Below are 15,487 nucleotides of genomic sequence, written 5' to 3' on the forward strand. Positions count from 1 at the left end.
TGCTATTAGCACTTTATCAAAATCATGGCACACAAAAAAAGCCACAATAATTTAATCAGACGTAACAATGTCAGCCAAATTTTTAAAAATTGTTCTTTGAGAGGCTGGCTAATGATAATATAAAGCTCTCTGATTAGCAAAATATTGAAAAATAAGCATTCAGAATAGGAAGATAATTTTCTATATCTTTTTTCAGTGATGTTAAAAGTCATGCATATTGAATCTGTTACTTTGCAAAAAGAGAGACTTCTTTTTGATAACAGACAAAAAGGTACATATCAGAGGGCAATATAGTGGCATTTCTCGCTATGCTAAAAATGGCTGGGAAAAAACAAAGAAAACAATTTGTTGACACAACTAAGATGCAGTCACATTTGTCAACTAAGATGGAAACAGGAAAAGAAAAAAAATAAGCTGGAGATTTGAAGAAAAAGGTATTTGAACAAATAGGTATTATAGAAGCTTTTCTGTACAGTGAGGTGGAAAATAGAAGCTTCTACACTTGTCTCAGCTTACAGTGTTTGCTAAATTCTGTTCAGTAATAAAATACATAAATAACTACTTTTCTTCTGTGCCACCAAAGTAAATATGTACCAAGGAATGTGCAGTTACCAGTAAACAGCTTCTTAAATAAAATCAATGTTTTATGAAAAATCGATGAAGCAGTTGCTATAAATGAAATTTAAGAAATAGGGGGATTCACAGAAGAACGGACATAGTGCCACATGTGATAGTTTTACACAATAAATGCTTTTAAAATACAGTTTAATTTTCACACATGCTGAAAAGAGAAGGGGAGTGACTCCGGAAATCTTTCATACTGTGTAAATGTTTGATATTTATTTAGTGGCAAACTTTTTTTCATGATGACTGGTGGCATATTTTAAAAAATATTAATCTTCCCCTTCAAAGTAAATGTGATAACAATAACAAAGAAAGGTATTACTCAAAAAAGAAATGTGCTACAGAGCATTTAGAAATAGATATTTGAATACATTGCCACAGTTTTGTGATTTTTTTTCTGAAACAATTAAAAATATAAATGTGTCAGCTCTATGATATTTACACACTAAAAATCTTGGAAACATTTTCCTAAGCTGCTTAAAATTCTTTAAGAGTTTTCAAACAATTTGCTAAAATATTTTGAATGTTATGCCTTCCCGTTGGCTATGAAAACAGATTGACATTAAGATAGACAGACATTTATTAGCCAGATTACATAAAAAACCTTCGGATAACTGATGGATGGAATTGAAAAATGAGTGTTAATAACTGAGGAACTACAGTCAATAGAGTCGTTCTCCCATTTTTTATTTGTATTTTATGGGGTTTCAGCTACTAAATCCCAACATCCAAATAAACTTTTCTTAGAATTCAACTTTTGAGTTTGCTGTATTGCAAAATATTTAACAAGTAATTTTAAAAATAATGAAATATATTTAGTCCCATTGCTTTTATTTGTGCCATTAGCAACATAGCATTAAAAATTACTTTTAACCATTTTTATTTCATATTCATGTTTTACTTAATGAAAAGGTAAACAAAGATGCATTGGAGGATGTGGACAAATTTTTTTAATGAGATGCACAAACAAACAATTTTGATAGGTCCGTTACTTAACAAATCATTATAATCCAACATATATAATTGTGATTTAGCATCACCAACAAAATTTCTCTAAAATATTTTTCTTAAAAAAATTACACAAGTAAAAATTTATTTTAGGACAAATAAAAGTGGGGAAAAGAAAGCTTTTTAAAAATCACTCAAAATTCTACCAACCAAAGAAAATCACTTGAAATTTTAGTGCATACCCTTCCAGATTTTATTCTGTAAGTATATGTATCTTCTTTTTGCCCAAACATAGGCTTTTCTTCATTTACTACTGTGTTCCTATAGGGCCTTTATACCCTAAAGAATTTTAAAACTAAATTGTAAAGGAGATTTTGTGACAGATGAAAATTTAAGGAGCAACACTGAGAGATTCCTCTCTGCTGTGACCACGGCTGGCTCTTTATAAACAACCCTGTGTAGCAGGAAAACATTTGTTGAATGTAGCCCATTGCCTGTCGTTTTGATGGCCTTTATCTAGATGTTAAATGTGTGGTTTAACTCTGAAGAGAAAGTACCCAAAAAGAGACTGGTCAAATGTGGTTTTTGACTTGCTTTATCTTCACATGGCCTATGTAATAGGGCAGATAGATAAAGGGAACTAAGATTTTGGCAAGACTTTGTTTCTGTTCAATGTTGCCACTGTATCTGAAGCCAATAAAATTAGGTTTATAAAATAGAATTATTGGCTGTGTGTAGTAGGACAGAAAATAGAACCCAGAGAGTGACTATCAATGGAGTCATTATATCTTCTGAATCAAGCAGTTATCTGTTAGAGGTGTGGTCCTGGACCTAATCTCACATAACATTTTTTTTTTTTTTTATCAATGACTAATACTATGAGAAAAAGCATTCATTCACACAGCAAATGAAACCTAGCTGGGAAATGAAAACTAAGAAGAGGAAGTCCCATTCTCAATGACAGGATTAGAATGAAAATGACCCAGAAAATTGGAGAAGTAGTAAGAAGTAAACAAAATGAGTAAGACACAGGAGTGGGCTAAAATGAAAAAGGAAGAAAAACAAGTTTCAAAAAGAGGAATGGCTAGAAATTGGCAAGCATGGAGTATAACTTAGAGATTTTAAGAAATAACAAGCAGACTAGGGTCAACAATGTAGTTCTATTGTTTAAAAAGCAAACACAACATTGTGAAGTGTATTCCTTACTAACATTTACCTAAATTCCTGCTTCTTAGTTGAGTGTCATTTGCAAACACTAAGTACTTGTTTTGTTTTGTTTGTTTTATCAGAAATGCCATTCATCTTAAGAACGAATGTGGAGAACTCAGCCATTCAAGCGACTGAAACTGTAACAGAGGAAAACCTAGTTTCATTGTAAGATTGGAGAGGCATAATTTTTTTTTTTCTTCTGCAAGAGATGGAGTAATTGAATTATGACCTTTAAACAGGAGCATACAAGTTATAAAGATGAAAGGCTGTTGCATTCAGGCTCTTCTGTACCCTAAGTAATGTAAAATTAGATCAATTGTACTCAACTTTTAGGAAAGACTGAAAGAGAAAATAAAGTTAAATTGTATTAGGAAGGAGTTCACTTAGAATAATAGGCATAAGAAAGACAGTTTGAAAATGGGAACAATTTGTAGAATCTGGTAGAATTTCCATTGATTTCAACTCTTCTAAAATGGTGAAATGTGGTGATACAAGGAGGGATGAAACACACATTTTTAGCCAGACCTCAAGTTTTGTAATTTGCCTTAAACAGTGGTTCTCAACCTTCCTAATGCCGCGACCCTTTAATACAGTTCCTCATGTTGTGGTGACCCCCAATTTCATTGTTACAAATTGAACATAATTAAAGCATAGTGATTAATCACAAAACAATATGTAATTATATATGTGTTTTCTGATGGTCTTAGGCGACCCCTGTGAAAGGGTCGTTCAACCTCCAAAGGGGTCGCGACCCCAGGTTGAGAACCACTGCCTTAGACCCCTAACTAGAAGAAATCATTTGCACCAAGACTTAAATGGAGAGAGAGAGAGAGAGAGAGAGAGAGAGAGAGAGAGAGAGAGAGAACAGGTTTGTTGTGATTAAAATTATTCCTGGTGATGGCAGGAGATATTTTTTAAAAGTACTCTGTGTTGCATCCTTGAATCTCAGTGCAATACCAGCATCAGATAGCTGATGCACATGTAATAAGAAAGACCTGGCGCCCACAGAGGGGAGTATCCTAGTTTATCTTCCTGATACTACTCCAGACTGCTTTTCTTTTTCTTTCTAAAACTTTCAACTTACAATTGACATATATTAATTACAGGACATTTTAAAATCACAGACCTCCAAACAAGAACAAAAACTATATATATGTAGTTCCACCACTACTAAGGGGGGGAAATCATGTAACACTTTGATGTGTATCTTCTCAGACTTTTTTCTACCTGCACAGACATGCACAATATTTCATAAAGTACACTTTTAATTTGGTATGTATTTTAAACGTTTATAAAAATGGGAATTTTGTAACCTCTCGCTTGGTTTAATATCACAACCCCTACCTTTGCTCATTTGAGTGTTTCCCATTGTTTACTATTACCAACGACTGCAATTAGTGTCTCGAATATTGGTATGTGTTTTTAAGCAAGAAGGGGATTGGAACAAAGTAATCCGGGCATTTACTCAACCAACTGATCATATATTGGACATTTATTGGTGCCGGACTGTGCATGAACTGGGACGCTGGCAAAGAGAGGTGGCTAAGGCAAGCTTTCCACCAACAGTTACCTTTCGGTCTCAGGAGACAAGACAAGGGTTGAAGCATAGGAGGCAACAAAATGCTCAGCTTGTCTTTAGTTTAAGAAAAAGTTGCTGGCTCAGGGGCCAGGTGTATGTACATTAATCAGCTAAAGCAGTTTCTAGAATCAAAGTCTCCCGCGTTAGCAATTGATAAGCTTACACATTAAAAATATCAATCCATCCCGTTTATATTATTAGCCCTGTTCCAGTAGCTACCCAGGCAGAAAACCCGGACTCAGCCCTCAGAGGCTCACCGTCCCGCGGAGAGGAAACCCCGACCCCGGCCTCCCGGCCTCCGCGGGCGGGACCCAGGGACCCACCCACCGCCAGGACGGCCACCCCGCACCGCAGCCGGGCGGACCGTCCCCGCCCACTTCCACGCGTGCAGGCTCCCGCCGAGCGCGGCTTTGCAGATCAGACGCATGGCTGCTCCGCGCGGCGGCCAGAGCGAGGGAGGAAAACAAACTTTGTTACGTGTTCGCTGGGTTGGAGCAGAGCGCCTTTGGGAAGGGAAATGATGAACACTGCGCGCAGCCTTTTGTTTTTAATAGAAATCATTTTAATTGATGAAGAAGGGGTGGCGGCGGCGGGTGGGTCGTCCATCCCACCCCAGTGCCTGCAAGCAAGCGGGAGGGTCACGCAGGACCGTGTCAGCAGGTGGCCTCGGCTGGGACCACGGCTCCCGCGGCGGCCGGAGGGGAAGCATCGCCTACGCCGTACGCGCGCTTCAATGGGGTCCCCTCGCGGGGATGCCTCCTCCCGCCGACCTGCACCCGCAGGGCTGGGCGCGTCGCCGCAACGTCCGGCCGCGGGAGGGGAGGACGCACGAGCCGCCCGTGGACCCAGACCCCGAATGGGCACGGAGACCCGCGGACGCCCGCCCGCCAGCCGCCGCGGAGGGGCGGGGCCGAGGCCGCGAGGGGCGGGGCCGGCGCGCGGGCGGGGACGGGTTCTCGCGCGATTGGGCGAGGTTTCCGGTGTTGTGACTGAAACCCGTCAATATGGCGGCGATCGGCCGCGGCCGCTCGCTGAAGAACCTCCGAATCCGAGGTAAGCCCGCCGCAGCCCTGACTCCCGCCGCCCGGCGCCCGCCGCCCCCGGCCCCCGCCTGGCCCCGGCCCCGGGCTGCGGGGCGAGCTGGGCGCCGGCCGGAGCGGGGCTGCCGCCGCCGGCCTGCCCGCGGGTCCTAACTGGGCTGTGTGTGTTTCGCGCAGGGCGGAATGACAGCGGCGAGGAGAACGTCCCGTTGGACCTGACCCGAGGTAACGCGGGCGGCGCGGGCGCGGGCGCGGGTGCGGTGCGGGGAGGGGCCAGGGCTGTGGGCCGGGGGGCGGGGGCCGGGGGCCGGGGCGGACCGCGCGCGGGACCGGCGGGGTGCGGGAGCCCAGCCCGGGGCCGCCTCCCGGACCCATCCCCCTTCGCGGGGTGCCCGCTCCCCTCACCCCGAGCGCTGCTCCGGGCCTGGGGCGCCGTGCGTGCCGGGGAGACGCGCGCGGGACTCGGGGCTCCCGGGGTCCCGGCGTGGGTGCAGCGAGTCCCGGCGCGCCCGGAGGCGGCGGAGGCTGTTGTCGAGGCAGCGGGAGGATGTCGGAGGGGAGAGCGACCACATCCTGCCTTCCCGGCCCCCGAGCCGAAGCGGGACCTGCTCGGTCTCCGCCGCCCGCCCGCCCGCCCGTGTGCTGCTCGCCCCCCGCCCCGGGGACGCGAGCGGCGGTCACTCGGCAGGAAAACCGAGGGCGGCGATCGCTGCTCAGCGTCCGAGGAGCGCTGCCTCCCTCCCGCCCGCCGCCGCCGGGCCGGGCCGCCGGGACCCGGTTGGCTGGGGCCGCCCCTCGCCCCGGCCGCAGGTTCATTGTTTACCTTCCGCGGCGGCCGCGGGTGTGTTTACACCTCGGGAGCTGCGGGCGCCCGGCGTGTGCGTTTCAGGACCGCATCCCGCGTCCGGCCCGCGCCTGTGCGTCCGGTCCCCGCACCGAGAGCGGCGGACGGGGTCCCGCCGGAGGCTTGGCAGCTGCGGGCGCGGTTTCTCTGCCGCCGCCGCGGTGAGCAGGGTTCGGTGTCCTCGCCGAGAAGTTCATGCCGCAGCGGCCCGGGCGTTCTTAGAGCGCAGCCTGGTTCGTGGTTCAGCTGCACAATCGGCTTCCCTTCTGAGAGCTGCCAAACACGCCGGCGAGTTCAAAGACGGCCGTGAACACTGTATCACATTTTACAAAACCACTTTTAACCCGTGTTGCACTGACAGACTGTTATCCGCAGTGTGAGACGTGGGCTCCTTGCTGGGGCTTGTCACTAGTTGAAAGCATAGTGCGTTTCTAATTTGTTTCTTTTTGTTTGTTTGTTTGTCTCTCATAATGTAAGATGACTGTTTTATACACCAAGAGGCCACTTTTTAAATTTAGCTACCAGAGTACATTCTTGTAACAATAGTTTATTCTGAAAGTCGAGGGACTGCATGTATGTGGGAAAAGATATTTTAGTCAGTTTCCTAACAACATCAGCAAAATTCCCACAGGGCTCAAAATTGGCGTTTAGTTCTGTAACAGATGTCGTTTAGTAGTGATTTAATCTGTATAAATCACTCATTTGTATGTTTTAGATAGAGGTGAAAAGATCATTTCTTAGATTTTGTGTCTTAAAAACCTGCTTGGATGTGGTGCTAGAAACAAGTTAGAGTTGTGCTTTTACTGAGTTTGCTGAGTTCCTATATATGGTGGTTTCTCTGGCAGGTGTCAAAGTTTTGTGTTGTAAAAGAGCTATTTGGTTTGATATCTTTGGTTTACTTCAGTTTTACTCATATATACAGATAATGATGTACATTTACTATTTAAAATACTATATTTCCTGAATATTTAGTAAACACTTATGTTCATAGGGGTTTCTAGGGAATACAGTAAGTGCAGAAAATGCTATTTCTGTTCGCTCTGACAAAATGTACTTCAATTTGTAAAGAAAATATACACAACCTATTGAAACTGATTGCAAAAGCAATATATAGCTAACAGTGAGAGATTATATGAGAACGGTATTCCTGAATCCTAGGAAAGTTTAGAATAAAAAAAAGTAATCTGAGATTCATTATATAGTCACACTATTGTTTAAGAAATTGCCATTGTGACAAACATTTCATTGTTAACCAGAAGGCTTGTGGATCTAACATGAAGAAAATTTATGAGGAATTACACGTTAGTAATATTTTGAGAACTGTGGGACACTGGATTGCAGCTGAAGGGCAGCTGTTTGTGGTTGGATTACAGTGTGTTTAGATAAAGTTTAGGTAACCAAAAATATGTATTTATAATGGTGAGGCAATGTTTGCTCTCATTCTGATTTTTTTAATGTAACCTTTGAAAAAGTCATTGTGTGGCTCTCTAACAAAGTTCATTATAAAGTAAAGGTCATGGTCATTGTAATTCCTTTAGGAAAAAAGAGCTGACTGTACAGTCAGATAATTCTGGGTTGTAATCTCAGCTGTGATACTTAATAGTTAGGTGATTTGGGGCAAGTTATTTGACCTTACTTAACTCTTGGTTTCTTCATCTCAGAAAAAAAAAGGATAAAATTTCAAAGAGTTATTAGAATGTGAGAAGTAAAAGACTAGTGCTTAATTAGAGTACTCAGCACAGGACCTGATACTTTGTGAGTAATGTTAACTTAATGTTAGTTGCCCTCCTACTTTGTGAAATCAAAATTATTCATACCACATTTAAAATATTTAAAATGATTGTTTTGAATATTACAAACTTGCTAATAAGGAATTAGGGTATTGAAGTTCTCTTTTGTTTTAATATATTTTTATTGATTTCAGAGAGGAAGGGGGAGGGAGAGAGAGAAACATCAATGATGAGAGAGAATCATTGATCAGCCGCCTCCTGCACCCCCCACACTGGGAATCGAGCCCTCAACCTGGGCACGTGCCCTGACCAGGAATCAAACCATGACCTGGTTCATAGGTTGATGCTCAACCATTGAGCCATGCCAGATGAGCCTTTTTTTGGAGTCATTAAATTAGATATAAATGAAGTAGAGTTCTTGAATATAACAACTGTAAAAAAGTAATATGAGATTGCCAGTAAATTAGTATAAGCAAAGAGCAGTCTATTAATGAACTTAAGTTAAAATATGATATTTAATTTATAGAACCTTAGAATTTTTCTCCCTGACTCTAGAAAATTTCCTAGTAATAATAACTTGGCTAGTCTTGCAGGCTTCTTGAGGCATAGGAGAGTTTTAGGATTCTGTTAAAAGATGTTAATAGATTAATTTTATTCTAGTTTAGGAACTTCATTGCAGTAGATCTTATTGGCAACTTACTGGTTAATTGTTGCTTTCAGTTTTGTCTGGACAGCTACCCTGCTTAATTTGTGAAAATCCCTGATATTTGCTATAGATATCATTAAATAGTCTCAGTTTTGCATGCCAAAATCTATTTTAAAACCCATATGCTTCCCTTAGCTACTTCTACTGCAAGTATAGTCTATTTTTTGTCAGTGCAGTTGTGCATCTCTTCCTGGTACTGAAAAGACTAAGAGGATTTTTCCTGTGTAAGCCTTTCCTAGTATAGTTTAATTATCATATTCACAGTGAATTCTGAGAACATGGACACACATACTCAAATGTAATTATGAGAATATAATTTATTTAAAAGTATTAAGGGTTTTTTTTTATTTATCCAACTCTTTTACCTTTCCATTAGTAAAAATAAAAAGAAATATTTTAATTGGTGTTTAATAATTAGAAAAGTAGGAAGGTTTTTTGAATGATGATTTGAGCAATCACTTTTTGTTTTCTGATTTCTTCTAGTTAGAAGCTTACTCATGTTGTTTAATTACTCACTTCAGTTAGACAAAACAAACATTGACTGAATGCCTATTATATACTAAATGCTGAAATAAGTGCCAGAGGAATAAAGATGAGGAAGATGGTACTCCCTTTTTAGGAGTTTACTGGAACAGACATAAAGAAGTGTTTACAATATGGAACAATAAATTAAGTAATCAAACTGTTTCAGGAACAGAAGTAGCCCAGAGGAGAGAATGATTAACGATCTGGTTGGTCTAGGATTAGAGAAGGCTTCATAGAGGGGTTGGCTTTTTGTGAGAACGGTCACAGACAAAGTGGAAGGAAACGTGGGCTCTCTACACCTTGGAAAAGTAAAGTCGAAAGTCTGTAGGAAGAGGAGCTGCCTAGGAGACCACTGTTACCATCTGAGAGATGATGGGGGACTGAGCCAGGACTGTTGGAGACATAAATGAAGTTGAATATATATTGGAATGGAGAATCATCTAATTTATTCTTCAGGTTCCAGATTGACTTTGTAATCCTCCTACTCTGTGCAGAGAACTTTTACTTCTTTGTTATGAAGGTAGAAGCTGTCTGATATGTGTTCCCTTGTCTTCCCTTTCTATTTCATTTCACCCATAGTTCTGTCTCTCTGAGTCAGAAGAAAGCATCTTTACTTTATGCTTCTAATAATGTGTAATATTCTCTGTAGAACTAAGATTTCTTGCTTCTTTATGTCTGTCTTCCTATTGGCTTAGTTTTCTCATGTTCAGCAACGTTTTTGTATCTTTCACATGGGTCAGGTACTACACTGGGTATGGGATGATGTTGAGAGATGTGAAAGAGAAATACAAAGATTACAAAACAGTTACTTTCCTGTGGGTTCTATAGACAGAATAGTTTATTCTCATTCCATAGCTTTCTTCCTTAACCACTGTAGAATGTTCCCCATTTTATTAGTAGTACTGTATTAAATTATTATCTCACTTAATCTTCAACAGCCTTTTGAGGTACTCTTATTATTCCTATTTTACAGTTGAGGATATGGGTTTTGAAATTCTAAAGGACTGAACTCAGAAAGGTAATTCAGCCAGGGTCACAGGGCTAGTAAGTGACTAATGTATCATGCACTGTAGCCACTGTATTTTCCTTGCTTGACTTTTGTGAAATATTCTCTTGATTCTTACCTTTTATGCTGTTGCTTCTCTTGACTAGCTGGTCTTCCAACTTTTCAAGCAAGCGAGCCCTAAGGTTCTTCTGTTCTTGGTCTTTTCCTCTCTATTACTGGTGCTGTCTCCCTGAGCAGCCTTTTCACTCATGACTTCAAAATTCCATAAATTGAGATCATTGTGATAACTACCCTTTTATTCAGACTTTTTCTTCTAACTTGCAAAACATTATCATTTGTGTCTGGTACTCATCTCAGAGTCCTTATGTGTGAAACGTTGCACCCCATAGCATACCTCTTTTCACTTGCTAGGTACCACCACCATCCTCTGTTACTCAAGCTAGTGGCCTAGTGTTCTTCTTTGTTCAGTTGGGAAGTTCCTCCAATTTGCCTCTGAGCTATCTACTGCATCCAATCTCTCCTATTCCCTTGTTGTTGATCTAGTTCCCTTCCTCATTATTTCATTTGGATGATAGTAAAATCATCTTTCTCTCACCTGTTTTTAATTATTCTGCTGTACAATTGCCAAGATTATTTCCCTGAAATCTAGATCCGATTCCCTTAAAAAATAAAACAAAACACATACACACAATCTCCCATTTAAACTTCTCAGGCCCATTTTTACTCACTGAATAGAATCTGAATTTCTTAGCTTGGCATTGAAGGCCTTTGATGATTTATTTCAAAATGTTCTTCTGTACGGTCTTAACCATACTGTTCTCAATCTGTCTACCTCTCTGTATAGTTGCACTTATGGAATACACTCCCTCCCTTCTTTATACACAGTGCTTCCCGAAGGTTTGGGGAGATTTGCTAGTAACACCAACCTCTCTTTTCCTCATTCTTCCTCTTGAAGATTCTGTTATGCCCTAGTTGAGGATCATTGCTTTAGTCAAAGATGACTTAATCTTTGCACATGGCATGCAGTTTCTCTTTACTTGACCTTGCATAGGTTGTTTCCTCTTCCTAGAAGTCCATTTGCAGCACTATTTATCAAACTCCTGGTTTAAGGTCTAGGTCACATGCCACTTCTGGAAATTCTTCCTAATCTTCCCAGTGGGAATTTATGCTTCCCATATCTCTGATTGTTCCTTTCTAAGTATCACTTACCATTGTCTTATTTAAGTTCTTTGCCCAGTTCTTTTTCTTTCACTGGACATCACACTTCTTCCCCAGCATCTATCATATGATAATAACTGAAGCATTAATCAAATGGAAGAATGGAGAGAAGAGAAAAGGAGCAGGAGTAGTATGTACTGTATTGAGGAGATCAGATGTGAAAGAGCATTTTATGTTTGCAGTCCTGCGGGACAGTGAAATGGATGGTGCCATGAAAGGAGAAGTCATTTTAGGAGGGATGATAATGAGTCCCTTGCTCTTGAATTTAAGGTGATTGACTCTGTCAAAGATGTGTGAGAGGTAGCAGCAGATACTGAAATGGAAGTTTTAGTAGTAGTTCTGAACTTGTGATCTGGTTGTTCCCTGCATAGGGCTTTGAGAACGTGAAGAATGTAAATGGAGAAAGAGCTGAACATTGGAATGTTAGAGGATAAACTGATGAAAGTGTCTGCCATGATGGACGGGTCAGTACGAAGAAAGGGTTCAACAGAAGAGAAGAAAATTACAAGATCTCTGAAGCCAAGAGGAGAATTTTGGGTTTAAGGGACAGAGAGTCTAGCATTGCAGTTGGGGTTAGGAGAACTGAGTTACGCTCTTCCTTAATCTGAGGATGACTGAGTTGTTTACTTAACCTCTCTGGGTATCAGTTTCCTAATCTCTAAAATGCATACAACTTTACATTTGTAGCACTTTCGCTTTCTGTCTTTGTGATTCTCAGATATCACTATGTTTCTGGGATATTGAAAGGTTAAAGAGAAAGCATTTATAGCCCTGTTAAGTCACTGTGAGAGGTATTCCTATAAACAGTAATGAATACTAGTACATGTAGGAGTGATGCTATTTCATAGCGCTTCAAATGTAAATTATAGTCAACTCTCAATTTCCTTTTAAGTGATCATCTGCAGTGACTTGCTGCCTCCTCCCTCCCAGGTCTCAGGCTACTGAAAATAGGGCTGTGAAAAGCACTGTGGGGTGAGTGAATGGTTTGCATGCTTGTGTATCTGTACCACTGACTATCACCAAGCTAAATACAGTCCACTCTCAGTTACCTGCACATAATAAAAAGTTGAATAATGGTGGAAGAGTGCTAAATGTATATTCTAAACAGCATTACTTATATGTGTCTTGGGAATCTTTTATATTCTTTCCTCTCCTACAGTAAATTGGTGTATTTTTTATTTGAATTAATAGCATCAATTTTTATTTATTAAACGAATACTATTAAATAGTGGAAGTAAACAGACTGAAATATTTATTAGGTAAACTACATATGAATAATTGAGAGTTGGCTGTGCTTTTGGATCATCCATTGTTTTGTATTATCTGTGCTTTTTTGTTAGTGTGTCCAGGTTAAAGCTGAATAGCTACTTTAAAATTATATCTGAATGATGAGTGTACTTATAAAATTATGCCGATACCAAATTAAATTGAAAATAATTATTCAAAACTAGCTAAATATGATATTCATATGTTCAAAGTCATAGGGTTGAAAGAAAACCTAAACCAAAGTACATTCTTGAAATTCTTTTTACAAAGTCATGTAGCCAGATTGCATAAACTGAACAATGTACCTGATAATGATGCCTTTTATATAAAATATAATAAAATATATTTTATAAAATTTAAAATATCAAACAATATTTTTAAGGAGTCAGTTGGGTATATTAAGAAATATAGAAAGGAGTTTTAACCTTAATTACTTGAATTAATAAAGAATCTGATTCCTTCAATTACTTTACCTTTTTTTTTTACCCTAATATGTTGAAGAATTTGTATTTGTAGTGGTTTGTTAATGTCAGTCAAAATATTTTTGATGAATATATTATACTAGAGGCCTGATGCACGAAATTTCTTTAAGGGGCTCAGCCCCCGCCCCAGCGCTGCAGCTGCCTCAGCCCTTGCAGCCCCCGCTTCATCCAAAAGGCCGTCCGGTCTAATTAGTATATTATGCTTTTATCATTATAAATAATTAGGTTAGTAAGTGTTATTGTAAATCAGGAAGGCATAATTTTTGGCATTAAGGAGTTTATATTATAGTTGGGATATTCCTGAATCAGGGCATAGTTTAAGACAGTAGTATTTGAAGCACCTGCCAATTATCTTTATAAAGGAATAAAAAGCTGGAGAAATTCAGACAAAAATGGGAGATAGGTAAGGAATGATAGAGTGAAGACCTCATAGAAGGTTGACACCTGTAAGACCTTTGCATAAAAGGTCTTGAATAGTGAGAGTTCTAGATCAGTGTTTAAAAAATCACAGCTTAATTTGTGAACTAACATATTCTGGCGTATTATTGAGTATTTGAAGAAAAGATATTGAGAAAATGTTGATGAGTTTTGCATGTAAATCTCTTAACTACTGAAGACTGATTATGTTTTAAACTAGAGTTCTTCTGATCCTTGAAGGCAGTGCTGGACTGAGAGATTTTAGGCATATTGTGCAGTAATTGTGTGCTTTTGATTATGAGTATATAAATGCTTGGCTGCATTTGAAACCCAAGCATAAATGATTTTTTTCTTCCATTGTTTTGTAGTATATGTGTCTACTGTCATTAATACTGCATGCTCAAAAGGCTCTACATTTGTTATCAAACTTATTTCTAGACTAGAGGCCCAGTGCACAAATTTGTGTATGGGTGGGGTCCGGCCTGCTCTGATTAGGGCTGATGGGGGCCAACCAGGGAGAGGGGCCACGGGAAGTTGGCTGGCCGGTCCTGCCCCTGATTGGGTCAGTTGGCCGGCCGCAGTGGGAGTCATAGCGACCTGTTGTTCCCGTCATTCCGCTGGCTTGGCTTTTATATAGATAGATGTATGCAGAGACTACAAGAGGGCTATTTTGTTATTTTTACACTAAAATGATTGTATTTTCTGATCTCAAAATTCAAGCATGTGACCTGACAGTGTTATAAAATACTTTAAGATTATCTTGAGTAAAAATGGAATATTTCATTGCCAAATCTAGACACCTTACCCAGCCCTCTAGTTATTTGGATAAAAGATAAACAGTGTTTGGGAAGTTATTGCTCTCAAAGTAGCAAAATGAGAGTTGAATTGCCACTTGCAGGGATTTTAGTAAACTTGTTCACAGTCCAGTGTAATTTCATGTATTTCTTATAAAAAGTAGAGTGAAAAGCCTCAGAAACTAGTAAAGAAGATATTCAAGTAATTTACTTTTAATGACTAAGAAGGAGCAGCTTGCCAGATAAAAGTATATTTAACTGTTTTTAGATGTGTGCACATAATATTTTTATCAGTAGTTTCTGACTCTGAGAAATCACATCGTAAAATAATATTGCTAATTATTTCCATGCTTAATGTTCATCCCTCAGATATTAAAAGTTTTAATTGCCGTTTTCTTTTCTATTCATAATTCCGTATAATACACTCCCTAACCTTCACCACTCCACCATCACCACCAGCCCTCTCCCCCAAGGAAAAAAAAAAAAGAAAAAACCTGAGGGGAATTGAGTTGCAGAAAGAGTGAGAAGACTCCAGTGGTTGGAGGAAGGTGAGCTGTAAACTGTAATGTTTCGCTACATGGCAGTTTCTGTGTGTGGCTAGGTGGCAAGTGGAATATTGTGGAACTTTTTCTTCAGCACAGGTAGATAAGTTTTTAATCATATCTGTCACATGTGATATTAGTAGACAGTAATAATACTGGGATATTTGAATACAAATAACTATTTTCCACTTTGTTTATTTAAAATGATGTGGTTTTATATTATTACTTAGATTGTAATTTCTAGTGTTATGTTTGAATGGCATACTTAATGTGGTACAAAGCAGGTCAGATTTCATGTGTCATCTATATAATAAAAGCCTAAACAACCGTTAAGGTGGAATGACCAGAATGACGGGTTGCTATGATGCGCACTGACCACCAGGGAGCAAACGCTCAACATAGGAGCTGCCCCTGGTGGTCAGTGTGTTCCCACGGGGGAGCACTGCTCAGCCAAAAGCCAGGCTCATGGCTGGTGAGTGCAGTGGCGGTGGCGGGAGCCTCTCACGCCTCTGTGGCAGCGCTAAGGAGCAGCCAGCCCAGCAGTAAGGAGCGAACAG

At 40.4% G+C, this 15,487-nt stretch overlaps 1 protein-coding gene across 7 annotated transcripts in view; it reads left to right on the forward strand.

Annotated features, from left to right (window-relative positions):
- The first annotated feature begins 5,309 nt into the window (after window positions 1–5,309).
- Window positions 5,310–15,487, forward strand: part of RICTOR (RPTOR independent companion of MTOR complex 2) — a 100,327-nt gene continuing 90,149 nt past the window's right edge. For 5 of the 7 annotated variants that reach the window (XM_059694895.1, XM_059694899.1, XM_059694896.1 and 2 more), the window contains exons 1-2: window positions 5,310–5,413; window positions 5,578–5,625. In XM_059694895.1, the coding sequence (XP_059550878.1) occupies window positions 5,365–5,413; window positions 5,578–5,625 (97 nt within the window). In that variant the 5' untranslated portion in view covers window positions 5,310–5,364. Of the gene's footprint in view, window positions 5,414–5,577; window positions 5,626–15,487 lie in introns of those variants that run through there. The other 2 variants (XM_059694898.1, XM_059694900.1) reach the window with 2 other exon arrangements.

The sequence above is a fragment of the Myotis daubentonii genome, chromosome 4 (genome assembly GCF_963259705.1).
Source record: "Myotis daubentonii chromosome 4, mMyoDau2.1, whole genome shotgun sequence".
In the NCBI taxonomy this organism is placed as follows: Eukaryota; Metazoa; Chordata; class Mammalia; order Chiroptera; family Vespertilionidae; genus Myotis; species Myotis daubentonii.